We start from the raw sequence: 26,999 nt of genomic DNA, 5'->3' as shown, positions 1-26,999 counted from the left end.
GCTTTGCTGCTTTCTGAATCCCCAGCACTCAGCACAGTGCCTGGAACACTGTAGGCACTTAATAACTGTTTATTGATTGATCTGGATAAAATGTGTGATGGAAATATTGATTTTCTTTGGACTTCATTTAATTAATGCTGCTATCCCTGTCTGATACTAAAAAACAACAGCCAGGAAACGTCCATACTTTGGTGTTGGCACAATTGGAAAGAAGACTATGTACTGAATGCTTCAAATTACTTACATACACAGCCAAAGATGCTGACTAAATTCGATAGATATTTCTACCTGTTGTTCCCTAATTTTTCTTGCCTACATTGAGTACATCACTAAACCCAATGATTCACCAAAGAAATTTAAAATAATAACAGACTCATAATCCATGTTACTCAGGGTGGAAGGTTCACTTGGAAGAAACCACCTGCCAACGTTACAGAGCCAGTAAGTCAACATGCATTTATTAAGTGCTTATTATATGGTAGGCAATGAGCTAACTGCTGGATTAAAACACATATGCTATTCCAAGGACAAAGGTTCCAGGCTAAAAAAAGTGAGCTAGAATTTGCTTGGGTTTTTTGGTTGCATACGATTGCATGGCAACAATATCACAAACCATACCTCATTAAAATATACACTGATTGAGTTGCATCTTGACAGGAGACAGAAAAAGGATGATGAAGAAATGGAATAAAGGGTGAGTCCCAAAGGACCTCTAAACATTAACATTTAAAATCATAAAAACTATAGTTACCACACAGAGTAAAAACATGGCAATGAGAGAGAATGGTTTAAGTTCTTGAATTTACCACTACTATAAATACTAAATAATTGTTTTGGGCATTAAAAATGCCATTAAAGGGGCGGAGCCAAGATGGCAGCTGGAAAGCAGGGACCAGCCTGAGCTCCCTGCCGAGCCCCTCCAAAAACCTATAAAAAATGGCTCTGAACCAATTCTAGAACGGCAGAACCCACAGAACAGCAGAGGGAAGCAGGGCTCCAGCCCAGGACAGCCTGGATGGTCTCTGAGTGAGGTCTATCCCACACGGAGCTCGGAGCTGGGAGCTGGGAGCTGGGAACGGAGTGGAGCAGAGCCCAGCCTGAGCGACTTGGACCATCCAGACAAGAAGCTGGGCGAAGGGGGCCCTAGCGCCCTGATTTAGTGAGCTGCGGCAGTTACGAGACTTCTCAACCCACAAACACCAAAGACTGCTGAGAAGGTTAGTGGGAAAAGCTGCGGGAGTGGAAGGAGTTCGCCGTTGGGCTTCCAGCCCCGGGGGCAGCGGAGGTGGGACAGCTACGGCTGCTGCTGCTTCTGGCTCCAGGCCCACCTGGTGGGAGGAATTAAGTGGCGGATCAGAGCAGGGGTGCACAGCCTGCCAAAGATCTGAGCCCAGTTCGGGTTGGGGGTCCTTGGGGAAGGAGCAGTGCTGGTGCGGCAGAGCTGGCACCTCCCCCCCAAACGTGGAACATAGAACTCTGTAGTCTACAAGCAGTCATACCCCACTGAAAAACTCAAAGGTCAAGTTAGTTGGCTGGGATTATGGCCAGGCAGCGAAAACGCACCGAGATTCAGTCTCAGACTCTGCATTCTTTCTTTGCTGACAAAGAAGACCAAAACATACAGACAGAAGAAATTAATAAAGTCAAAGAGCCTACAACAGAAACCTCCAAGAAAAACATGAACTGGTCACAGGCCATGGAAGCGCTCAAAAAGGATTTGGAAAAGCAAGTTAGAGAAGTAGAGGAAAAATTGGGAAGAGAAATGAGAAGGATGCGAGAAAACCATGAAAAACAAGTCAATGACTTGCTAAAGGAGACCCAAAAAAAATACTGAAAAATACACTGAAGAAAACAACACCTTAAAAAACAGATTAACTCAAATGGCAAAAGAGCTCCAAAAAGCCAATGAGGAGAAGAATGCCTTGAAAGGCAGAATTAGCCAAATGGAAAAAGAGGTCCAAAAGACCACTGAAGAAAATACTACTTTAAAAATTAGATTGGAGCAAGTGGAAGCTAGTGACTTTATGAGAAACCAGGATATTATAAAACAGAACCAAAGGAATGAAAAAATGGAAGACAATGTGAAATATCTCCTTGGAAAAACCACTGACCTGGAAAATAGATTCAGGAGAGATAATTTAAAAATTATTGGACTACCTGAAAGCCATGATCAAAAAAAGAGCCTAGATATCATCTTTCAAGAAATTATGAAGGAGAACTGCCCTGATATTCTAGAGCCATGGGGCAAAATAGAAATTGAAAGAATCCATCGATCGCCTCCTCAAATAGATCCAAAAAAGAAATCTCCTAGGAATATTGTCGCCAAATTCCAGAGCTCCCAGATCAAGGAGAAAATACTGCAAGCAGCCAGAAAGAAACAATTTGAATATTGTGGAAACCCAATCAGAATAACCCAGGATCTGGCAGCTTCTACATTAAGAGATCGAAGGGCTTGGAATGCGATATTCCAGAGGTCAATGGAGCTAGGATTAAAACCTCAAATCACCTACCCAGCAAAACTGAGTATCATGCTCCAAGGCAAAATATGGATTTTCAATAAAATAGAGGACTTTCAAGCTTTCTCAGTGAAAAGACCAGAACTGAATAGAAAATTTGACTTTCAAACATAAGAATCAAGAGAAGCATGAAAAGGTAATCAAGAAACAGAAATTGCAAGGGACTTACTAAAGTTGAACTGTTTTGTTTACATTCCTACATGGAAAGAGGACATGGATGATTCATGAGACATCAGTATTAGGGTAGCTGAAGGGAATATGCATATATATATATATATATATATATATGTGAATGTGTATGTATGTATATATCTATGTGTATATATATGTGTGACACAGGGTGAGTTGAAGATGAAGGGAAGATATCTAAAAGAAATAAAATGAAATTAAGGGATGAGAGAGCATCATACTGAGAGAGGGAGATAGGGAGAGATAGAATGGGGTGGATTATCTCACATAAAGGTGGCAAGAGGAAGCAGTTCTGTGGGAGGAGGGGAGAGGGCAGGTGAGGGGGGAATGAGTGAACCTTGCGCTCATCAGATTTGGCCTGAGGAGGGAGTACCATACATACTCAGTTGTGTATCTTACCCCACAGGAAAGAAGAGGAAGAAAAAAAAAATAAAATAAAAGGGGGGGATGATGGAGGGGAGGGCAGATGGGGGTGAAGGTAATCAAAAACAAACACTTTGGAAAGGGGACAGGGTCAAGGGAGAAAATTCAATAAAGCGGGATGGGTTGGGAAGGAGCAAAATGTAGTTAGTCTTTCACAACATGAGTATTATGGAAGGGTTATACATAATGATACACATGTGGCCTAGGTTGAATTGCTCAACTTCTTAGGGAGGGTGGGTGGGAAGGGAAGAGGGGAGAGAATTTGGAACTCAAAGTTTTAAAACCAGATGTTCAAAAACAAACAAAAAAAAGTTTTTGCATGCAATTAAAAAATAAGATACACAGGCAATGGGGCGTAGAAATTTATCTTGCCCTACAAGAAAGGAAGGGAAAAGGAGATGAGAGGGGAAGGGGGTGATAGAGGGGAGGGCTGACTGGGGAACAGGGCAACCAGAATATACGCCATCTTGGAGTGGGGGGGAGGGTAGAAATGGGGAGAAAATTTGTAATTCAAACTATTGTGAAAATCAATGCTGAAAACTAAATATGTCAAATAAATAAATTTAAATTAAAAAAAAATAAAAATAAAAAAATTTTTAAAAATGCCATTAAAAAGTCAGCAGAGAGGCAATATTATGTAGAAGGAAGAGAATCTGACTTAAAGTGATGAAGGCCTGGGTTCAAGTCTTCTCTCTGACATAACCGGTACTGTCTATGTGATCCTTGGCAAATCACTTCCTATTTCCATGCTCTAAGTAACTACCAAAACTATGAGTTACCCAAGATGTACATGCTCTTTAGGTCTGCGGAGTTTCTTCAACGAAGGAACTCTCCACGCCAGTAAAATAACAAGTGCAGTTCCTATCCCTATTTCTCCAGCAAATGTGTTACTTAAGTTTATCAAGGCGGGGAAAAAAATGTTGAAACATATTTAAATCTGAAAAATTTAGCAGCTCAAACTACAAATTATCACTCATGCCTACTTACCCGTTTGTCTAATGTTCGCTCTCGCACAAAATTAAGTAAGTGATCATTAACAAGTAGAATATCTTTTTTAGCTGCTGTAACTATAGATACAATAACATCATGTCTAATGGCTTCTTCAGGATCATGTGACCTCACTTTAAGATATTCTGAAAGAAAAAATTTTTATGAGGATTAATATTTTTATAGCTTAAACTAATTAAAGACATCATATAAGTAATAAAAACATGCCTCAAAAAGAAAAAAAAGGAATTAGTAAAGTTTAACAAAAACTATGTCACCAGAATCTGATTGAATTGTTTATTTATAATTAGTTAATGCAGCTTAGGTAGTAGATTTTTTTTCTACCATTATTTCTTGACCTCTGCTATTGCTTATAAAAGGGAGAGAGAGCAAATTTCTTTTACAGAATATTTTTTTTTGTAGGAGGAGGGTTAGAATGTATTATAATGTTAAAGTAAATTTGTTCTTTTGGAGAAAGATCAGAATGTTTACTTTATAATCCCTTAAATTACACAAAGTTTTGTGAAAGGATTGATATTTAGGAGAAAATATAGTTAATTTAGGAGAGATGGCAGAACAAAAGAATTTCACTTGAAAAATAAAGAGATAGGGAGAAATGCAACTGATTTAGCAAATGTGAATTGAGATGACTGAAGGGCTTAAAGTCAAAGAGGAGGTGAATTTAACAGTGGATGGAAGCAAGTAATTTAAATTAGCAGATGAAAAAATTCAGCAATGATACTCTAAGCATTTGAAAAGACTAGATACTCACAGTTGCTGCCTATGACAGCCTTCTACTTCAACAAAAATACTGAACCCATTCAACAGTGGCTCCCTCAAGTCCTTTCTTCCAGGCCTCAAAAGTTCACTGTATGACTCACTTCCTCTTCTGTTTTCTCTAGGCACAACAGAAGATTTTTCTAGGACTAATCCCTCTTCTTGAATCTTTAAATCCAAGCCTTGTCCTCTTGACTTTCCTCTAGTCATCACTCCCTCTCATTAGTCTCTCCCTTGCCAGTAACTCTTTCCCATTTACCTTATAAAAATGATTTATTCTCCTCAATCTTAAAAAAACCTTTGTCTTGGTCCTTCAACACCATTAAGCTAAATTCTAATCCTCTTTACAGCCACACTTCTTTAAAAAGAAGGCTAGATCATGTGCTTCCACAATTTCACAACCCATTCAACTCAACAACTCCTTGCAACTGGCCTCCGGCTTATCAGACTGGACTTTATCACTTCTTCTGAACTTCACTCATTCTGTCTTTTTTTCCTTCTGCTTTTTGGTAACAGTCCCCAGGGCTAAAAGGCCCTGCTTTGCAATGCCAAGACCAACTGTCAAAAAGACAGCTTTGTTCACTGCCAAAATGTAAATCAAGCCCATCTTACCCATTCTCACAGCACTATATGACCCATAGAATAGTCCTATATTATCACCATCTTGATCTTTCTAGCTTAATTCAACATTGACTAGTTTTGAGCTTTGATATAAATTAAAATCTGTACTTAGAGGCTAATCATAATGTGAATGAAAAATGCATGAAAAAACATTCCATGTGTAAATTTGATTATGGAAGAGAAAAGCAGCTAGTTGATAATTCAAGGGGGGAAAATATGATTAGTTCATATAAATCACTAGAACAAGAAATAAACAGAATAGGAAAAGTTATTCCAGTAAGAATTAATGAAAAGACTTTAGGAACCATTGGACTTAAGAAGCTTCCAGAAAAGTCTGAAGAATACAAATTAGATTAATAGGAATTTAATACAAAAAGCACCAAAGAATGAAACCAAGGTTAAAAAAAAGAATTGGAACTCATGAAAAGATGAAATCTATATCAGGGAAGGGGCAACTACTGAGTTTTTTGCTCTAGGTTTTAGATCTTAATTTACCTAAGAGAAGATGGAAAATAGATACATTTAATTCAAGAGAGAAAATAGAAAAAAATGATAAATTGTAAGTAAAAGGACTAGAGAACTATCCAGGAAGACTTAACAATTATTAAATACTGACAGTCCCAAGAAAGAATTAGAGATTATAAAAAAAGGTAGAAACCCCAAATTTTAAAGGATAAAGAAAAAAATTAAAAATCAGAAATATTAGAAAGTATAAGCTACTAAAAAATTATACAGAAAGGAGTTTATTATTTCTAATGGAAAACATAAGAAATGACGAACATAGCATAGACTATAGAAAGAGACTTTTAAAAGAGTAGTAAATGTATTAAAGGAGGAAAATCCTTGGGCTTTCAAATTTGTAGTATCTTAAACTAAAACAAAAATGGTCAAAAGACAACCTGGCTGAAGATTCTAAAATTTTTTTTACATTATTCAAGTCACTGGAATTCTAAGACTTACTGCTCTCATTCAGCCAACTATGAAAATGAACGTATGCTTCTATGTGGAAGACCAATAGCAAGGAGACAGTATTTATGAGAGACAGCAATGTTGAATACTGGGGAGAAAGGGGGATGGGGAGATTTGTTGTCAATGACTCATCTGCCTCAGTATCCTCATCTCTAAAATTAAAGGGCTGTATTAAATAATGTCTAAGACTCCCCCCCTTACCTCTTAAGCCTCCAAGTACATAAACTGACTCTAACACTGAATTTTGAAGTAATGAGATCAAAATAATTATAGCATTATTAAAATATCTGTCAGATGGCAGAATGTTAGGATCTATCAACAAAATAAAAATTATTCACTAAATAATTACCAATAGGCAGCTTATCCATAGTAAACACTTTTTGTTGACTGAAATCTGAAATTTTACCAAGATCTCCCTCGATTGATGATGATCTTCTGCATTAGCAGACAATCTTTCAGAGTTGCCATGGTTGAAAAATTGATCAACCTACAGCTAAATGTTCATGAGCATCTCTGAACTACCAACAAAAACCCAGTCTACCACTAAACCTATACTCAATACCTTTCCAGCTTGGTAGGATCTACTAAAGATTATGTTCCCATGGCATTGCCTTACATAAAGGCTACCTGTATAAAGATGGGACACTGGAGTGGGGTTTTGGTGAAAGGGTAAAAACATTTTTGGGGGGTTCTCAGGGAGTGTGTGTGTGTGTGCGCGCGCGCGCAAGATAAGGCAGTTGAAGAACAGATACTGATTTTGACTTTTCTGAGAAATGGACATGAACTTTACACAAGAGTCTTTTTGCACACATAACGACCCATTATTAGCATCCACGTCTATGTCCATCTCCTTCTCTAAGTGGGTCTAAGTGGAAGGTACAGGGCATAAAGAAAACATAAAAAACAATCTATGCCCTTAAGGGGAGAACAACATATACAAACACAAACATTCAATCACATACACACTCAGCACACAACATACCTATATCTATCTATATACATATACACATACATACATACATACAACATGCACATGCATACCCACAGTGTGAGGAGGAGAAAATATCAAAAAACTAGGGAGATAAAGAAAGGCTTCCCAAAGGAGGTGGCATATCACTTGAGACTTAATGGAAACTAGGAATTCTAAGAGGCAAAAATGAAGCGGGAATATATTCCAAGAGAAGCAGGCTGATATAAAAACAAGGAGGCAGAAAATGGAATGTTGAATTCAGGAAACAGACTAGTTTGGGCTGCTAAAGTTTCTTGAGGAGTTGAAGAATAACATGGTCAACCTGTCCTTTACAAATACTGTGTTGGGGGGGGGGGGCAGTATTAAAAAAAAAAGACTATGTTGGTAACAGTGTAGAGGACAGATTGCACAAGTGTATAAGTGTATAGATTGTAGAAGTGGAGGAGGCTGTTGCGATGCTTCAGGCAAGAGATAGTGCAGATCTAAACTAAGGTGAGAGCCATGTGTGGAGAAAAGGGGACAGCTCAAAGAGATATCATGAAAGTTCAAATGGTTAAATTTAGCAGTTAATTTAATATATGAGGGAAAAAGACAGAAGAGACAAGGTTGATGCTAACTAAGGCTGCAAATCTAGATGACTAGAAATAATGGGAGGGGTTCAAGAAAATGGAAGAGAGTAAATTCTATTTTGAACATAATAATAGCAGCTAGTATTTATATAGCACTTTAAAGTTCGCAAAGTGCCTTACAAATACTATCTCACTGTAACCACCCTAGAAGTAAATGTAATTAGTATTTCCATTTTACAGATGAACAAACTGAGGCAGACAGAAGTTAAGTGACTTGCTCAAGGTCACACAGCTAGTAAGCGTCTGAGGCTAGATTTGAACTCCGGGCCCAGAATTCTATCTCCTGGACCAGCCAAATCCAATTTGTTGTTGTTTGTTATTGTTTCAGGTTTTTTTTTTTTCAATTGCATCTGATTCTTCATGACCCATTTAGGGTTTTCTTTGCAAAGATAATGGAGTGGTTTGCCATTACCTTCTTCATCTCATTTTACAGATGAGGAACTGAGGCAAACAGGGTTAAGTGACTTGCCCAGGGTCACACTGCTAGTAAGTGTCTGAGGCTGGATTTGAACTCAGAAAGATGAGTGCTTACTATGTATTAGGCACTGTGGGAATACAAAGTAAAAACATTATTCTCACCCTCAAGGAGTTTACATTCTAATGGGGAGACAACATATAAATAACTATGACATAGAGAGAGACATATAGAGATCAGATAAAAGGTAATCTTAAAAGGAGACTGTTGGATGGGGTCAGGAAGGGAAGATGGAGAAAGGTCTCCTGCAGAAGGCAGAATTTGGCAAACTGGAAGGAATACAAGAAGTCTATAAAGCAGAGGTGAAGTGGGAGACTATTCCTCCAGGCAAAAGGGACAGAGAACCAAGGCAAAGGTACAGGGGCAAGATGCTAGGAAAAGCAGATGGGGTCAGAAGAGCTGGAGCATAGAGTGAAGATGAGTAAAGTATGAGAAAACTGAAAAGGGTAAGAAATCAAGGCATTGGAAAAGAAAAACATGATAAAAGATTATCATCAGAACAAAGGATTTCAATGTTCATGAACATGAAAGCAGATTAGCTGTGGGTGAGGGCCAGGCCAAAGACATAATCATCTCTGTGTGTAGCTGATGTGGAGTAGAAAGAAAAGGCTTGAGAAGTGAGCAGAGTGAGAAATTAGGAAGGAGAATGACCTAGGGGTTGAGAGATAACAGTCACTAGGATCTTGAATTGAACTGAGAAGCTGTGCAGGAAAACAAAAAGGTAAGTGGAAAATCTGTCAGCTCTTCCTGAGTCAGGTCTTCACATAATTTTATAATCTTAAATACAATTATAAAATTTCGTAGGACTACAGAATTTAGAGCTGGAAGCAATCTTAAGAGGTCATCTTCTAGTCTAATCCCTTCATCATATAGAGGAAGATACTGAAACCCTAAAAGGTTAACTTATAAAGGTCCATAGACTTGAACCTGCTCAAGAATATAATAAAGATCATCAAAGGAAGCTCTCCCTAACACCAACAAAATCTCCAAAGAGGCCTAGAATGACATCCCTTGGGCAAAAAGTGGGTTCATTCCATATGCACCAGGAACAAAGGTAGTCACCATGGAAGCATTCATAGACTGTTAACTTCACAGATTATTGATAATAGCTAATATATACATGGTACTTTAAAGTTTACAGAATGTTTTACATATGGAACCAAAGTAGATTAAGAGCAACTTCCCCAAGTTACCTTCCCTGGAGAGTTTTCCTGTTCTGATGTCTCCTCATATTACCATATATTTACTTATCTGTATACAAGTTATATCTACTTGCTCCAACTAAAACATAAATTCTTTGAGGAAAGGAACATTGTCCTTTCTTTCTCTCCATCTTCAGTGACTAGCAAATTGCTTTGCATATATTAGGCATTAAATGTTTTAAAATTCAATTCTGTTTAAAAAGTGATGTGCTCAAATTCATATAGCTATTAAATAGCAATGAAAATCTGAATATCCCTATGAAAGTCAGTTTAAAATGTTCTAAAGTCAAATATAAAGGCATTGATCAAACATTGACATTAGTTAAGTGGGCACCACAAAGAATAAGCAGGTACTTAGGGGAAAAAAAGACAAAAACAGAAATGTAAGAGAAGCAATATTAAGTCCCATAATAAAAACATTCTAATACTATTAAACTATATGCAAAGTTACTTTAAACATTTTAGCTTCAGCTATTTTTGGGGAATGATATGACCTTTAATTTGTAATTCCCTAAATTTCCAAACAGACTGTCCATTAAGTTTGATGACTGTAATTAAGCAAGATTATCTCAAAAATCACAATGATAAATAACATTTAGTTAAGCTATAAACTTCTTTTACTACCTGAATGCAAAGCACATATACCAAGTTCTGAATTTCTGTATTCCCATAAAGATGTTAGGATCTACAATTATTTACCTTTTAAAACACAGTTACTTAAAAACTTGGTCATTTTAAAGAGTGAAATCCTATTGGAATAATCAACAATTCAGTGTTAAATCTACTTGAGACCCCAGAAATCCTAAATCTCCTAGAAATTTTTAGATTTGCCCTAAGCTGAGGAGATATATTCTCTCCAAAGATTCCTAGTTTCACCAGACGTCTTCAACATCGTATTGTAGTTACAGATTTTGGCATGCTAAGAGGGACAACTAGGTGGTGCAGTAGACTGACTACCAGGTCTGGAGTCAGGAAGATTCATTTTTCAAAGTTCAAATCTGGCTTCCAACAACTTACTAGTTGTATGACCCTGAGCAAGTCACTTAACCATTTTGCATCAGTTTCCTCATCTGTAAAATGAATTGGAGAAGGAAATAGCAAGCTACTCCAATATCTTTGCTAAGAAAATTCAAATGGAGTCATACCAAGTCAGACACAACTGAAAACAATTCAACAGCAACAAAGAAGGCCAGCTTCACCAATGATTAACAAATGGGGCTATCAATACAGGAGAACATGCAATTTCACCTGTTGAAAGTCCCCAATATAACATGTAAAATGAACAATTAATCATTTTTTTAAAAAAATTTCTTATAAAAAATTCCTTAGTACCTGTCAAATCCTTTGCCAAATCAGGATGGTTCATAAGGCAATGGCTAGCAAATTTCACACATTCAAGCCGTATAGGTACATGAATATCATTAAACCTATTTAAAATTTAAAAAGAAAAAACGATATATTTAAAATGAGATAAATAGTGAAATTAATGTGAACTCAATTCTTACTCTAAAGATAGGCATTTATTTCATTTAAGAAAAGATAATTTTCATAAGATAACTGGACTAGAACCATTTAAGTTTCTATTTCTTATACCACAAAACCCTAAAAACTTTAAGTCTGTTGATTTTGTGTGTATTTGAATGCTGTGGAGAAATATTCTTGTTAACAAAGGCAGGGCAAACTTTTATAGAAGAATTACTCATTTAGGGAAAGGTGATTTTTTTGAAAGGAATGAGGTGTGGAGCACTAATGTACCATGATTAAGTTGATTTAAATATAAAACTATAATGCCAATTTCATTAAGAATGTGCTAAAAAAAATACATGGCTGTTAACAAGAAAACAACAGGAAAATTGTACTTGATTTTATTTTGCAACAAAATGTTAGAAATCTCTAAGTAAAAAAAAATCTGTATAAAGTTGGCTTTCCTTAAGGAAAAAGGGGGGTGGGGTGGGAATATAGCAGCATAGTGCAGTGGAGAGAAAACAAATTTAAGAATTGGTTTTCAGTTCCATTTCTGCCAGCTTCACTAGGCACTAGTGATCTTGATCAAGTGTCCTAAGTCTCTGAGCTTGTTTCCTTAACTAAAGCAGTGTGCAACCATCAAGTTCTATTTCATAAATAGACACTATAATCCAATTTTATATTAGAAGAAGCACACCGTTTATTCAGACCCCACAGAACCAGATCTCACAGCCTGGAGCCTCGCCATCCCAAACCCTCTCAAACCCCAGAACAAACAGTGCAGCGAAGTCAGCCTGTTCAGTTCTGACTATCTCGATGGCTCCTTCCACCACATGTGACTTAGGCTTCCTGTAACGTGAGCAGGTCACATGGCTGGCTAATTTTACTCAAGGTCAGAAAACTCCTACTAATCTGAATAAAATTTTGGAAACATCAAAAAAAAAACCTATCTAAATCTGAACCAGTATTTTGTAATTGATAATTTCAAAAATCTTAATTTTGAGAGATACAATTCCTGAAACTTTTTCCTAACATTCCCTCTACGTTTTTTCTTTGAATGGGGGAAGGGGATCCAAATAAGTCATTTTATAAGTAGAAGAAATTGCTATTATGGAAATTCTCTCTACTGATGAAAATCAGCACAACTCATTTTTAATATTCTTAAAGAACATTTGGGGAACTGAGCAGTTAAGTGAGTAGCCAATATTCACAAAGATCACATGAAACTAGCTTTTCCTAACTCCAAGGCTCTTTATGTACTATGACACAATGCCTCTAAACATTCGATATATACAGGTGGGAAAATAAAAGTCAAAGCTAACCTGCTGATTGCTATAAATAAAAAAAAATGATGAAAGCAAATGCAAAATTTAATGATAGATATTTATGTCAAATGCTTTGATTTATGGAATTCAGGATACAATAAAGGGGAGCCTCAAATTTGGATTCCAGCCCATAGGCCCATTCAAGCTTTAAGAAATAAAGCTTAATAAATGAAGCTTGATGCTAAATTCCTCCCAACACCTTAGATTTCCAGATTTACAAGATGAGAATAAAAATATCTGCCACATAGATCACAAGTTAATTTAGCAAAATACTCAAAATATCTAAAAAATATCTGTGCCTAGCTACACAGCTGATTTACAGAAAGAATTATCAAAATTTAAAATACAATTTAATAAAACTATTCTCTAAGAGCCATTTAAAGTATAAATTAATACATTCCCTGAGAATCAACATTAAAAGCTAATGTAATTATAAAGCATGATTTAGTTTCAAAACATTAATTAAGATGTTTTAAATTTTAATTTCATTACATAAACCACTTAATTTTATTTTAGGATTATAATTGAATCAGGGACTTTGTAAGTCACTGAGTTCAATCCTTTCATGAAAGGAAACTAATATATACCTGGACATTGGGGATTTCCTCAAGTTCACACAGAGGGCAGTTACTTCAACCAAATTCAAAACATTTTACAATGCAAACTATTTTTTTAATAACCAAATTCATAAGCTAAAATTTTAGCACTGAGAAAATAAATGGCTCAAATTTAAGACAGAAGGAACCACTTAATCCAAAAGTCTATATTGCAAACACTAAAATATACACACACACTACAATCAAAATAAATAATAAATGGCTATAACAAAGAACCCTAAACAGTTTGACAAATATTTCAGTAAAACATATTTTAATATTCAAGCTCTAAATTTTAAACCTCATGTAATTTTAAACAAATAACAATGCATTTTTATCCATATGTCAATTTCTCATGGATGCTCTGAAATTCAGCTACCTCTACTCTCAAAAAAGCCTTTGTATAAACTTTTGCCAATGATACACTAAATATTCACAAAATACTTGGGTAGCCTTTAAGTGTGAAGAGAAAAAAACCTAAATTGTGTCACCTTCCCAGCTGGCAGTAAAGTTTACCAAAGAAGTCAAATTAAAGAAAAAGGGGGGACATAGGGGGCAATGGATACTGATCATCATTATTTGTGTCACGCTGAATATAAAGGATTTAGACTTCAGGCCTTGATATTATTTAAAAACAAAGTATGTCAGCATACTTCAATATTTTCCCTTATGGAAAGGGAAATAAAACAGTACATACCTTCCCAAATAGCACTGCCAAAGTGGTTTATTTTGAGATGCCAATTCTGAATCCTTTGCCCCAAACATTTTTGCTAGCAGTTTAACAACTTGCAGGCGTTCTTCATTGTCATTGCTCTGGAAGAGAAAGATATGTCAAACGTATATGAAATAACACATTTATACCAATATTTACATCAGAAACACAAAAGTTTGTATTAGAGTAGGCTAGAGAATAAAATGGGATAAAGAAGCTAAACTTAGATTTATCTCAAGATAAAGAATTATCAACTATAATAACTGATTTAGGGATAGATTACACATTCAAAGAGATGATAAAACGGTCAACACAAGCAACTTATAAAAATTAACATAAGAATGTACACCAAGAACAAACTTTTCTACCACATTTAGGTCATTTATTAATCTCATATTTAAAAATTATAAAGTATTTACAATACATTTCAACATTGCAAAAAGTTTCAAACTATATGTTATAACTAGGAAAGCTTTTCTCAGTATAAATATTTCCTAATCCAACTGTATTTCAGAAATTATATAGAATAAAACTACTGAATATACATTCAAGAAATTATATACAATATGTCCCAGAAAATGATCCACAATCCTGGATCTAGATGACCACAGGGTTTCTGTGACATTGAAAAAAGTTTTGAGACAAAATTAACCTTAATTAAAAACATAAGTAGATACCACACTGTATTGCTTCAGGGAGGACACTACCAAGAAATCTAAAAAGAAGTAGCACATAAAAAAATTTTTTTAAAAGCGACCAAGTTATAATTTCAAGAATATTTTGTTTTATGAACTAATGCTGAAATCAAAACACTTCAACTCTTTCAGATTTCGATGTAATTCTATTACTTGTCAAGTACACCGTTTATTATATTCCTTCAGTACTAGGCTATTATTAAGAAATTAAAATACTGCTAACATTAAATTCATTTAAAAATTTTCTTAAGAGTAATCGCAAAACAGCCAGTTCTATTTTTATTGAAAGTAGTTCTGATAAGCTTTTTAAAAAGCTTAATATGCTATCATTTTTCAACTATATCTAGATAACAAAAGTGCCAACAAGAACTTCTTTAATATCAATTTCAATATTATATGTATAAAAATCATAAGATGTGCATAAATAAAATAATAAAATAGCTTCTTCAAATCTGTTACCCTCTCATTCTGTATAAACCATTGCAAATGAATTTCAGTTAACAGAATATTTCTCCCAAACAATACTGACATAATCCTAAAAGAGCCTCACATTTTTACATAAAATTAAATATATTACTTTGCTAAGTGTTCTCAAACAACATTAAAAATTATCTCCTCAAAGACTGAATGTGAGGTAAATTAAGAGAAAGAAGCCTGGTGATCTAATCCTAGTTCAACCAAATGTTCCCTGTTATCTTCTAAAATTCACATCACCTCAATGTATTTGTAAAATGATATTGTAAATTTTGATTTGTAAAATGAGAATTGGTCAATATTATCTATCCCTCTTGATCTAACTACAATTCTAGTATCATTACAAAAGAGATCTCCACATCAGTATTTGAATTTAGGATTATCTGATTTCTCCACCTGCTGATAGACTTTTACCACAAAACAGGTTCATCACCTTGTTTGTCGTTATTCACTGAAAAGGACCAATGATGCCAGGAGGGTGATGTCTTGACTTTGGTTAAAGGCTGTTAAGGGGTTGCCTAAACTTGTTTTTTTGAGTTGCCATATTTTCCAGAAACACTAGACCCAGAGCATACAGGAGGCCCTGAATGTGTCAAGGACAAAGATCCCCCTGAGTTGACATAATCAGTGGTTGCACCAAAAGTTAGACTCCCTCTGTGACCTTGGGAAGCAAGACAGGCACCAGCCAGTCTATGCCAGGCTGGGATAATGCTTGTGCAGCTGGGGTCCTTTGAAGATAAGCAGACCCTCCTATCTTCAGAGTCTAGCAATTCCTAAGGGAAAAGAATGCAGCTTTTGCCCATCACCTTGCTTCTCCCCGCGGGGAGTGGTCTTGTCTTTTTTTCCCTCCTTTGCTGCACCATTCCCCTTCCCATGTCACAACCCTTCCTGGGATCCCCTCTTTCCTTTGTCCTGCTATTATAAAAATGTAAACTTCTGTAAGAACTGTGAACTCTTTACGCCAGCTCTAATTTCCTAGTAATAAACCTAGTTTTCACTTAAGTTTTGTGAAGGTGGACTTTCCTGTTAACAACTTGCAAGTGAACTGGATTTGAGTGAGCCAGGGCTATGCAAAATCATCAGTCTCACTCTCTCCTCCAGAGTCATCAGAGTCCAGTGGCAAGACATAAGTCAGGACAACTGGCGATGGCCCTGGATGCAGTGGGAGACCTTGGCCTTTTTAAGCTAAGGTCTTTCCCAGGTTTCAGTTTGTCTGAGGCAGCACCCAACGAGCAAGTAAGACTTAGCTGGTTCATCACCTAAAGGCAGGTTTGTGGCATAGTGGTGTAGCCCTGGGCTCCTGGAGTCAGGAAGATCTCCGTTCAAATCCTGCCTCAGACACTTAATAGCTGTGTAACCCAAGGCAAGTCACTTGAACTCTGTATGCCTCAATTTCCTCAACTCTTAAGAAAGGAGATAATAATAATTCTTACCTCACAGGGTTGTTGGGAAGGGTCAAATAAGATATTTGTAAAGCATTTAGCATAGCTAAATGAAGTACTTAAGATAGGAACTTAGAAATACTGAAAGGAAGGGGATAAGTATTTATGGTTTCTTGACCTTAGAATCTTGAAATCATATTTTGTCTTGTCTTTTTGAGATCATTACTACATTTAAGCACAGGGTTCTAAATCATCTTTTCCCAATTTTTTGAAGTTTAGGCACAGATCTCTAGTTAAAGAGATTTTTAACTCACACACCTACCCCAATATCTCATTTGCAGATGGCATTTAGACAGTACAAAGAGGAAAAGTCTTAAACACGCACAAGGCATGTCTGCTTTGCCACAATTCTAGATTTAATCACTGGGAAGAAGTAAAGCATGTAACAGTCTTCCAAGCGAGTACTCAGCACCTGAAGTTTATATGAAGAAAGCATTGGGCAACTTTTTAAAAAAATTATTTTAAAGTGCTCATAGGAAAAAAAAAATTAGCCTTTACAAAATCTCCAGCAAGAAGCCAGGTTGGAAAAAAAAAATAATCTTATTGAGAAATCTTTAGTAGTGGTTATAAAACTGGCATTAATATAGAGACTTTTATTATTATTATTTTAACTATCTTTGTAAAATAGCCCTTTGGTAATCTGATAAAGCATTAGTTCTATAATTAACTTTGGCAGTTTTGTCATTTTTAATATATTGGCATGAGGGACAAACGCTGAACATTCCTCCCCCTATTTAAGTTGGTTTTCATTTTTTTAAAGAATATTTTGCAACTAAACCTATACTGATAGAGCTTTGGTAGACTGACTCTCAAATATCTTATGCATTGTGTAGTTGTTTTAAATGAAATATCCCTTTCTATTACTGTCTTGTGGATTTTCATATTATTCTATATCAATGTTTTTGCTATAGAATATTACTGAAAATTACTGAAGCTACTAATTGTCTCAATTAATTTCTTTACAAACTCTAGAATTTTCTAAGCAAACTACCATGTCATCTTCAAACAGGGATGGGGAAATGACTAAAGAAATCATGAAGCAACAAAAAGGATGAATACAGAGAACCCTGGAGTTTAGATGAACTGATGTAAAGTAAAGGAAGCAGAATGAGGATAACAATATATACAATGGGGTGGCGCAGTCAGTAGAGAACTGGCCCTGAAGTCAGGAGGACCTGAGTTCAAATCCAGCCTCAGACACTTGACACATGTACTCGCTGTGTGACCTTGGGCAAGTCACTTAACCCCAATTGCCCTGTCCCCCCCCCCAAATCAAAACAATATATACAATGATTATAAGTATATAAACAGAAATAATATCCACCCCTAAATAATCTAAACTGTACGTAGCAAAATTAGAAAGAACAACTTTGGCCCCAAAAAAGAGAAGTCATAAGATATACTATTTCCCACTCCTTTGTAGAGGTCAAGGTCCTTGGGTATGAAACCTTACTTAGAATGTAGGATTTTACTGATGTATTGAGGAGCTTTACCGAAATTTTTCTTCTCTTCCTCTCTTTTAAAAAAAAAAAAAGGCTTTGTTATAGGAGATGGTTTTCTGGCAGGGGCTGGGAAGGAAAAAAATTACCTGGGAAAACTAGGCTATACAAAAAACAAATATTACTAAAATTCTATTTTTTCTCAAGAGGAGAGCTGAAGAGTGGTAGAAAGACTTAGGTTCATGACCACTTCTGACTCATCCTAAATAATTACTATAGGCAAATTACTTAACCCCATAGTGACCCAGGCAATTCTCTATGACTACAAACTGCAGAAGAGTTGTCAATTTATACTGGGTAAAGAAAATTTCTTCACCAGGAGTTCCCTACACCAATGAAACTGCAAGCCTTGACAAAAAAAAAATAATAAGAGTTAAGAGAAATGAATGCCTATAAACTTTCTGTAATTCTGAGCCCCATGAAAGAAAGAACTATGTCACATCTTTCCCAATTCCTCACAGAATGCTCTACACACAAAAAGCATTTACTATATGCTGAAAAATTAAAACCAATATGAAGTACCACCTCACGAACTATCAGATTGACTAATATGACAAAAAAGGCAGATGACAAATATTGGAGAGGACCTGGAAAAATAGGGACATTAATATACTGTAGGTGGAGTTGTGAACTGATACAACTGTTCTGGAGAGCAATTTGGAACTATATCCAAAGGGGTATAAATTTGTGCATACCCTTTGATCTAGTAATACCATTTCTAGGTCTATATCCCAAAGAGATCAAAAGAAAAGGAAAAGGATCTAAATGTACAAAAATATTTATAGCAGCATTTTTGTAGTATCAAAGAATTAGAAATTGAGGGGATGTCCATCAATTGGGTAAGGCTGAACAAGTTGTGGTATATGATACTCATGGAGTACTATTGTGCTATAGGAGATGATGAGCAGGCTACTTTCTGAGAAACCTGGTAAGACTTACATGAACTAATGTGAAGTGAACAGAACCAGGAGAACATTGTACACAGTAACAGTAATATTTTATAATAATCTAAGACAATTCTGAAGGACTTATGATGAAGAATGCCATCCACCTCCAGAGAAAGACCTGACAGAATTTGAATGCCGATTGAAGCATACTTTTTTTTAATTATTATTCCTGGGGTTTTTTGGTGTGCATTTTATTTTGCAACATGACTAACATGAAAATATTTTGCCTGAGTGCACATATATAATCTGTATCAAATTGCTTGCTCTTTCAAGGAGGAGCATGGAGAGGAAGGGAGGGAAAGAATATGGAATTCAAAAAAAAAATTTGTGTTAAAATTTCTTGTTTACATGTAATTGAGAAAAAATAAAATAAAAATTAAATGCACAAAAAAGAAAAAAATATATGCTTGATAAAATGAACTGGTTAAATGGGAGAAACACACTAAGGACAAAGAAAAATAGACCCCAAAGATATTTTACTTTCTCTAAAGAAAACAGGGAGAAATTTTATGAAGGAAAATGAACCTTTTTCTGACAAGATTCCACATCGAAAAAAGTTCTGAGGCTATTTCGAAAAGATAACAAGAAGAACGTGCCAGAGTAGGAGCTAGGTGGCTCAGTGAATAGAGGACTGGGCCTGAAGTCAGGAACACCTGAATTCAAATCCAGTCTCAGATACTTACTAGCTCTGTGACCATGGGTAAGGTGCTCAATTTAACAAATTTGCCTCAGTTTCCTCAACTGTAAAATATGTAAAATAATAGAACCTAACACCCAGAGTTATTGAGAGGATCAAACGAGATATTTGCAAAAAGCACTCAGCACAGTGCCTGGCATACAGTAGGTATTATATATAAAATGCTTATTCTCTTCCCTTCTCCTCTTGTTTTTTTTGCTTCATTTCCCAATATATCAGCCCTTTCTATGCCCTAAATCAACCCACTCCCAAGAATCCTATCATGTAACAAGGAAAAACATTTAAACAAAAACAACTGACAGCAATCAATTCTGGGAACACGAGCATCATTTGGCTCCCTGCAGATTTGTTCCTCTCTACCAAGACGAAGAAAGTATATTTCACCATCTGTCCTCCTCAACCAGTATCAGTTACTCAATTCAACTAACTTTATTAATCAATAGCCATTTATTAAGAACTTATGATGTGCAACTATGACAGGTTCTGGGGAAATAAAGACAAAAATTAAGCAGCTATTTATTTCAAGGAATTTACCTTCTACAGGAAGGATAAGCTATACGCACAAAAAGTACATGTTATTTCAGGAAGAAAAGAGCACTAACCACTAGGAGACATAAATAAGTACATGCAAAGTAATATGATGAGAGAGACAGTACTGACAACTAAGGTGTAGGAGGTATATTTGGAGAGGCCTCTAGTAGGAGGCAACAATTAAGGGGTGAAGTGAAGGAAGCTAGGAATTCCACCAGTCTCCGGGGGGGAGGAAGTACATTCCAAAAATGGGGAAATGAATATCTATGCAGAGATAGATAAGGATGTGATGAGAAATGATACAAAATAAAATCCTAACTGGAAAGTTAAGTGGAAGACATTCATTGTGGTGGCATTAAATTTATTTTGGATGCCTTTTATTACTGTCTTCAAATACATTACTGTAACCATGACATATATTGTTATCCTAGAAATATATTCATTAGTTTGTATCAGTTCAGACATGCATTTGACTTTCTCTTGAATTCCTAAGGTTTCTTATAGTATAATCATATTTCATTATATTCATATACCATGATTTGTTTAGCTATTCTTCAACTAATGAATACCTATTTTTCCCCAATATTTTAGCACAAAAAAGTAATACTATTAATATTTTGTTAAATGTGGGACTTTTCCCCTTCCTCTAGCCTACCTATACTCCTCTATTCCCCTTATGTTGACCTACAACTTTATTTGGAGACTGTGATATGTCCTTTATTTGACCATAACCCCCTATTCTTTCATCTCTCCTGATACCCTGCCCCTCCTAAATGAATTCTTCATCCCTCCTACAGCCTTCATGCAATCCCATCCTCCTTTCTTAGATCATCACCCATACATTGACCTTATTTTCTTTCATTAAAAATTTTTAGCCAATTCTTAACTTTAGATTGTCATCTAATTTCAACTTCCCTACTCTTTTGTTCTGTCACTAATTACCCCTTTCCAAAACAAAACGCTGAATTACTCTTACCACTGACCTGCTCTATTCATACTTAGATGAGACTGAACACAACTAGAATTAGTCAACTAATTGGGCTGATATGGCCCACAACAAATTTATGCTATGTAAGTTCAACTGGACCCTCACATTAATTCTTTATTCTAGAGACTGATTCTCTAACCCCTCAAGATGAGAAAGTTTGTTTTGCTTATGAATATTCCCTTCCTGATATTACCCTCTTCTTGAGCCTTCCCCACCTTGGCGGTTTCCTTGTTAAATCTGATATCATCTCCTCACTAAATTGTGTGTGGTGAATATTCTTTTGCCCATTTCACATGACTGATGTTCATATGATGATTACGTACACTAACCTTTCCTCTATGTTTACATACTCTTCTCTTACACTCCAATTATAAGAAATTATGTAACTCCTTGCAATTACTCAAAAAAAATTAATTTCTTATATGTTTCTCCGGATTCTAATATTTGTATTTAAAAGTTTCTACTCAATTCTACAGTCTTCATCAGAAATGCATCAAAGTGCTCTAGCAGAGTAAAAATACATTTTTCCCTGTTGGATTATATGTAGCTTTGCAGGGTAAATTATTTTTGTCACTTATAGTAGAAGCTGCCAGGTTTTTTACAATTCTACTATGGTTCCTTGGTATTTGAACTATTTCTTTCTGGATGCTTGCAGTATTTCTCTTTGACATGGGAGCTCTGAAGTAGAGCTATGACATTCTTGAGACTTTTCCTTTGGCAATTTCTTTCAAAAAGTGATCAGTAGATTGTTTCTGTCTTTATTTTGTCCTCTGATTTTAATAGTTCTGGGCAGTTTTCACTTGTAATTTATTTGAAAAGCATCCAATTTTTTGTTTGAGGGGTAAGGAAGGATATCTCAGTATTCATGGAGTCATGACTCTTAAATGTTCTCCTTGGTCTATTTTCCAGATCAGTTATTGTTTATATCAGATCTTTTATTTCATTCTATTTTTTTCAATCTTTCGATTTAGTCTAAATGATTCTTGCTGTCTCAAAACCACTGATTTTTTTGGTCTAGTCTAGCTTTCAGGAATCCATTTCTTAGGTGAAGGTTACACTCTGTTTTCTAAGCTACTTTTTTTCCTTTTTGTATTTTTGTCTATGTTTTCCCAACTCCAACTCACTTCTTAAGCCCTTCTAGCCCCAATAAGCCACTGAAACTGTTCTCTCCAAGTTTGTCAGTGTGCACTTTATGGATAAATCTAATGGCCTTTTTACAATTCTGGTCTTACTTGACCTCCCTGTAGCATTCAACATTGTTGAAGATTCTTCCTTCCCTTCCTTGTCCATGGAGAAAAGATAAGAAAGCACTAGCCTTCTTTTGACAGAGAGCAGGGGTAATTAATGAGGTACAAAACATCGAAATCACTTTTAGATACAGCCACTACATGGGTTTATTTTTGCTTAACTTTGTTTCTTACAAAGAAAGGCTTGTAAAATTGTTGTTTTGATTTTTGCTTGGTTGGACTCGGTGTTGGGGGGCAGAGAGGGGAAGGGGAGTTATATCCAGAAATAGAAGCAATGTGTTTTGTTTATTTTAAGTCATCTAAAACATTCTTAAATGCAATTTTTATCAAATACCTGTTATAAGATTTAAGTCTAAAGAAAAAAGTATTTTATATTAGGACATATTTTTAAAATACAAAAAAAACTCAAAAAAAACCAAAAAAATATTATTTTAACTAACTCAAATACAATTTTTAGAATTCAGTTACCTTTAGTTTAAATTCAAGCTGTGGTAAAACAGATAGCAACAAATGACTGTCGATATTGTAGAGTTCCAGTATTAAGTCAAAGACGTGCTCTGACAGATCACTGATAGATGTCTTTCCAAGCATAAGAACCTGATTAAAGAACTTGAAAGAAAATAAAAAACTGTCAGCATTACAAATACCAAAAAAAAAAATTACATTTTCTACTTATTTTATTATAAAATCATATTTCATTATTTCATATTAAACTATTATACAAATTTCATAAGTACTTACAGGGTTTCCAAGAACTTGCTGAACAAGGGTCTACATATGACTAGGATTTTTCACCAAGGTCTACATACAGATGTGGTCATGTGGATATTTACATAATATGTCTATGTCATTTATGTGTGTGTGTGTGTGTGTGTGTGTGTATATCTCAACAATCCATTCCCATGTTATCTTCTTACTTACACTCCCTCTTCTATATGCTAATAAGCAAACTAATGTACTTTCCATTCATCAGACATACAGACAAACCTAAATTTCTATCTCTATTGCTTTTATTCAGGATATTCCCAATGCCTGAAATATTCCTATCCATCCTTTCAAATCCAACTGAAATGTCACCTCCTCTGGGAAATTTTCCCTGATACTGTGTAAACTAACAAAGTACTCTGTATCTTCTTTAAATATGCTGTTATTTGTATTACTTCAGTGTATATGCCATCTCCTTCAAAAGAAAAATTGAAAATTTTACTTCAAATATACTTAGGAAGCTTGCTATATTTAATTCCTAGGCATCAAACGATGTATGACTAGGAAGAAGTTATACAACCCAGGCTTCCTTGCAACTACAACAAAGATCTAAAAATGTCAGACCTTGTCAAGATTACAAAAGCAAAAGAGAAACCATAGTGGGTCATTTCCTTAGCCCATGATTACAAATTTGTGACCAATGCAAAAACAATGCAACAAAGGTAGGCCAGAAGCTCTGCCACTTTTACCTGGAGGACTGCATGCGGGCAGAGAGACAGAGATAGAGAGATCAAAGAACTTCGGGTCAGTAGTTGTCTAAAAAAATTCTACTCAAGTCTGCACTCGACCCAAATTAGGCTCTGGAGCCTAGAAAGTTCAGTCCAGGAGGGCAGCTATAAAACTTCACCCTAAATCAAACTGCTTAGACTCCACCAAAAGTTTTAAGCTCTCTAGTCTGGGCTGTCCCTCTGATTCTTGAAGGACACAGCTCTCAACACACAGAGAATGCCACGGCAGGACTCCAGATAATAAAGACTTAGAACCATCCAAGGCCCCAGCATTCCTTCCTAAAGTCCACAGAGCTTGGCTCTAACACAAAATTCCAATCCAGAAAATAAAGACTACAAGGATGAATAAATAAAAACAAAAACGCACACAAACAAAAAGCAACCCAATAAAAAAGTTATTATAATACCAAGGACACCAAAAACACAAACTCAAAAGAGAGTAACTCCAAAACATTAAAAAGCAAAGCATCAAAGAAAAACACAGACTGGCCAAAGAGTACTCTACAATTCCTATAAAAGCAACAATTTTTCAAAACAAATTTATAAATTAAATAAAATGAGAAGACTAGAGAAAAGAATTGGAAAAGAAATGAGAGTTATGGAAGAAATAATTTGAAGGAGAATTAACAGTACAAGAGTTACAAAATCTAACCTAATTAAGAGTCAGTTGTACTACTGTACATTTCAAAAAATGTAAATTTGTTCCAACACAACTGATAATAATTAACGCTGTGAGCAGAATTCAAATTTGAACTTTACTTCTTTTTTATTTTTTTCTACATTAAGAATACAGACTACTATACGACTTCACAGTAACTAGCAAGCTTTAACCCTTCCCACTGGCCGCTTTTCACAAGTAAATTTTAGGTCTTTGACAAGGTAAAATGTCATTTCTTGTACATCTTCTAATGCAGCAGGAACTATGAGAGGGGAAAATCTGGTCTACACCATCCTCACCCCCACTCCCATTCTCTTCTCTCACCTTTCCTTTAGGCCATGGCCTCTGGGGGGAGTTGTGGCCTGCCCAACTTCTGGCTTACAGAGCTGTCTAGGGTGCAGTCTGAGCAGCAGTGCAAGGCCAATAATTGTAGTATTTAAGTATTTCTTAACCATTTAACATGCATAAAAATGTGCTCCTATTTTTATTAGGTTCCTAGCTTCTTTCAAAAAGTATTACTGACAAAGTTTTTGATTTTTGTGTGCCAACCCAATTTTACCCATATGCTCTGTGACTCTGAAAAATATAATGCTTTTCGGGGGGAAATGTCATGGTATAGCAAAAAAATCCCAAAAAAACTGTGTTTGAAAATTAGAATTGCCTCCATGAGATAAATATTGAAACAAAGTAAAAAAACTAAAAAAATAGGAATTATTTTGTAAAACAGATAACTTCTAGTTTCTCTTTTATGTAAATACAGATTCTTACATTGGAGGGGTTTACTTAAAATAATAACTTCTACTTACATCACCAAAATTGTAAATATTAATCAAAAGACTACATGACAACAAGGTTTGGGTTTTTAAGTGAAGAACAGATCTCTTTTTCCCCCAAAGGATGCCATGCTAAGTTCTTTTGATCAATGTAATTATGATAATATTGATATCCTATTATATAAGGAATACAATTGTTAGATTGATTGCTAAACCCAACTCCAAAGTAATAGTGCCAGAAATATCTGGTAAATTTCAGCTCCCCTAAAAAACTTTGTAAAGTCCTTGGAATTCATAATGACAGCATTTAGATGAGAATAACTTCCTAAAAGCTATTTCTATGGAACAGTGAATGGCTCCCAAAATCAATGCAATACAAGATAGCATAGTAAATATAAAGGACACTCAGTTTTGAGTGAGACCTGGATCAGAGTCCTACTTAACCAATCTGAGCTTCAGTTTCCTGTGTGAGAAAAATATTTTAGCTATACAAATGTTAGTTATTGGTGCTTTGTTTATCTGGTTAGAATAAATAATTCTACAACAGTAGAAGAAATTGAAGCTGAGAGAGGTTAACTGACGCGCTATAGGTCACACAGCTACTAAGTATCTGGGACAGGAATCAAACTGAGATCTTTCTGACTGAAAGTCTGGCACTATCCTCCAGTAAGAAAGTGAGAGTAGAAAGCACCCAAAAATGGGGGAGAGGGAAGGACCAACTGAATGGACCTGACAGTTCTCCTTATCTTTCCCACCCTAAGCTTCTGAAAAAAAGGTATGACAGAAAAAATGAGAACAAAAAGGGGCAGTTCTCTTTCTATAAAGGCAGAAAATAAATGGATGTTACTATGAGGTACTTGTGACCAGGAAGGGCTTATACTTATTCATTTTGCGTTTTCCATGTAGAAATAGCTTCTTAGAACTTGCTTAGACTTAATATCTTTATAACAGAATATATCCTTTTTTTCCCTTTTATTCTCCTAGTCAAAAGAAAGAGTCAACATGAATTTTCCTTTCCTGTATTAGTACCAACAGCAATTATCAAGAATTAATGACCTTGTAAAAAAAAATTTTCCTCTAAGTCAATAGTCACAAGAGGGAGATCAACTGTTTTGCTTTGGGGGACCACTGTCATAGAAAATTAGTCATTCAAAGGCCAAGAAGATGAAGTTAAGAAATGAGAAAACACATAAAATAAAGTTGTTTTTACCCAGAGTAAAATGGAACTGGGCAAAACAGAAAAAAAAAATTCAGTCAAGACAACAAATCATAGTCAGTCTCTAAGAGTCCCCAAATATCAGGAATTCATATCCATGATAGTCCAATAGAAACCATGAATTTAACTCCACAGCCTAAACACAATAAGACTGAAAAGGCACATTCCCCAGATGCTACTTCCTTACAAACCAAACTTATTACCCCAATTATGCACATCATGTTATAGACAGCCATAAAACAGAAAGAAAAGATACTGCCTACTTAAATGCTCCCAAATGAGAGTTAAAAAACTACACTACCACAATAAATCATTAGTACACACAAAATTAAAAATTTTAAGATTACTTTTAAAAACAAATTGGGTCAAAATCTGTATAAGGCTGAGAGAAATGATTATTAATAACCAATGCCTTGGGGAGATCCAGAGTCTCCCCCACCCCCTTTTCTAAAGTCCTGATTTTAAAAGTTCAGGCTCTTGAAGG

At 35.5% G+C, this 26,999-nt stretch overlaps 1 protein-coding gene across 2 annotated transcripts in view; it reads right to left on the bottom strand.

The window, feature by feature from the left end:
* Nucleotides 1-26,999, bottom strand: part of PDS5B (PDS5 cohesin associated factor B) — a 166,220-nt gene that overhangs the window by 114,765 nt on the left and 24,456 nt on the right. For both annotated transcript variants that reach the window (XM_036743468.1, XM_036743469.1), the window contains exons 8-11: nt 22,844-22,984; nt 13,841-13,956; nt 11,091-11,185; nt 4,116-4,261 (exon numbers count right to left, since the gene is read on the bottom strand). In XM_036743468.1, coding sequence (XP_036599363.1) covers nt 4,116-4,261; nt 11,091-11,185; nt 13,841-13,956; nt 22,844-22,984 — 498 coding nt within the window. The remainder of the gene's footprint in view (nt 1-4,115; nt 4,262-11,090; nt 11,186-13,840; nt 13,957-22,843; nt 22,985-26,999) is intronic.

This window comes from Trichosurus vulpecula, chromosome 2 (assembly GCF_011100635.1).
Source record: "Trichosurus vulpecula isolate mTriVul1 chromosome 2, mTriVul1.pri, whole genome shotgun sequence".
NCBI classification, from domain to species: Eukaryota; Metazoa; Chordata; class Mammalia; order Diprotodontia; family Phalangeridae; genus Trichosurus; species Trichosurus vulpecula.
The sequence above is the reverse complement of the archived record's forward strand: the minus strand, read 5'-3'. Positions and strand labels throughout refer to the sequence as shown.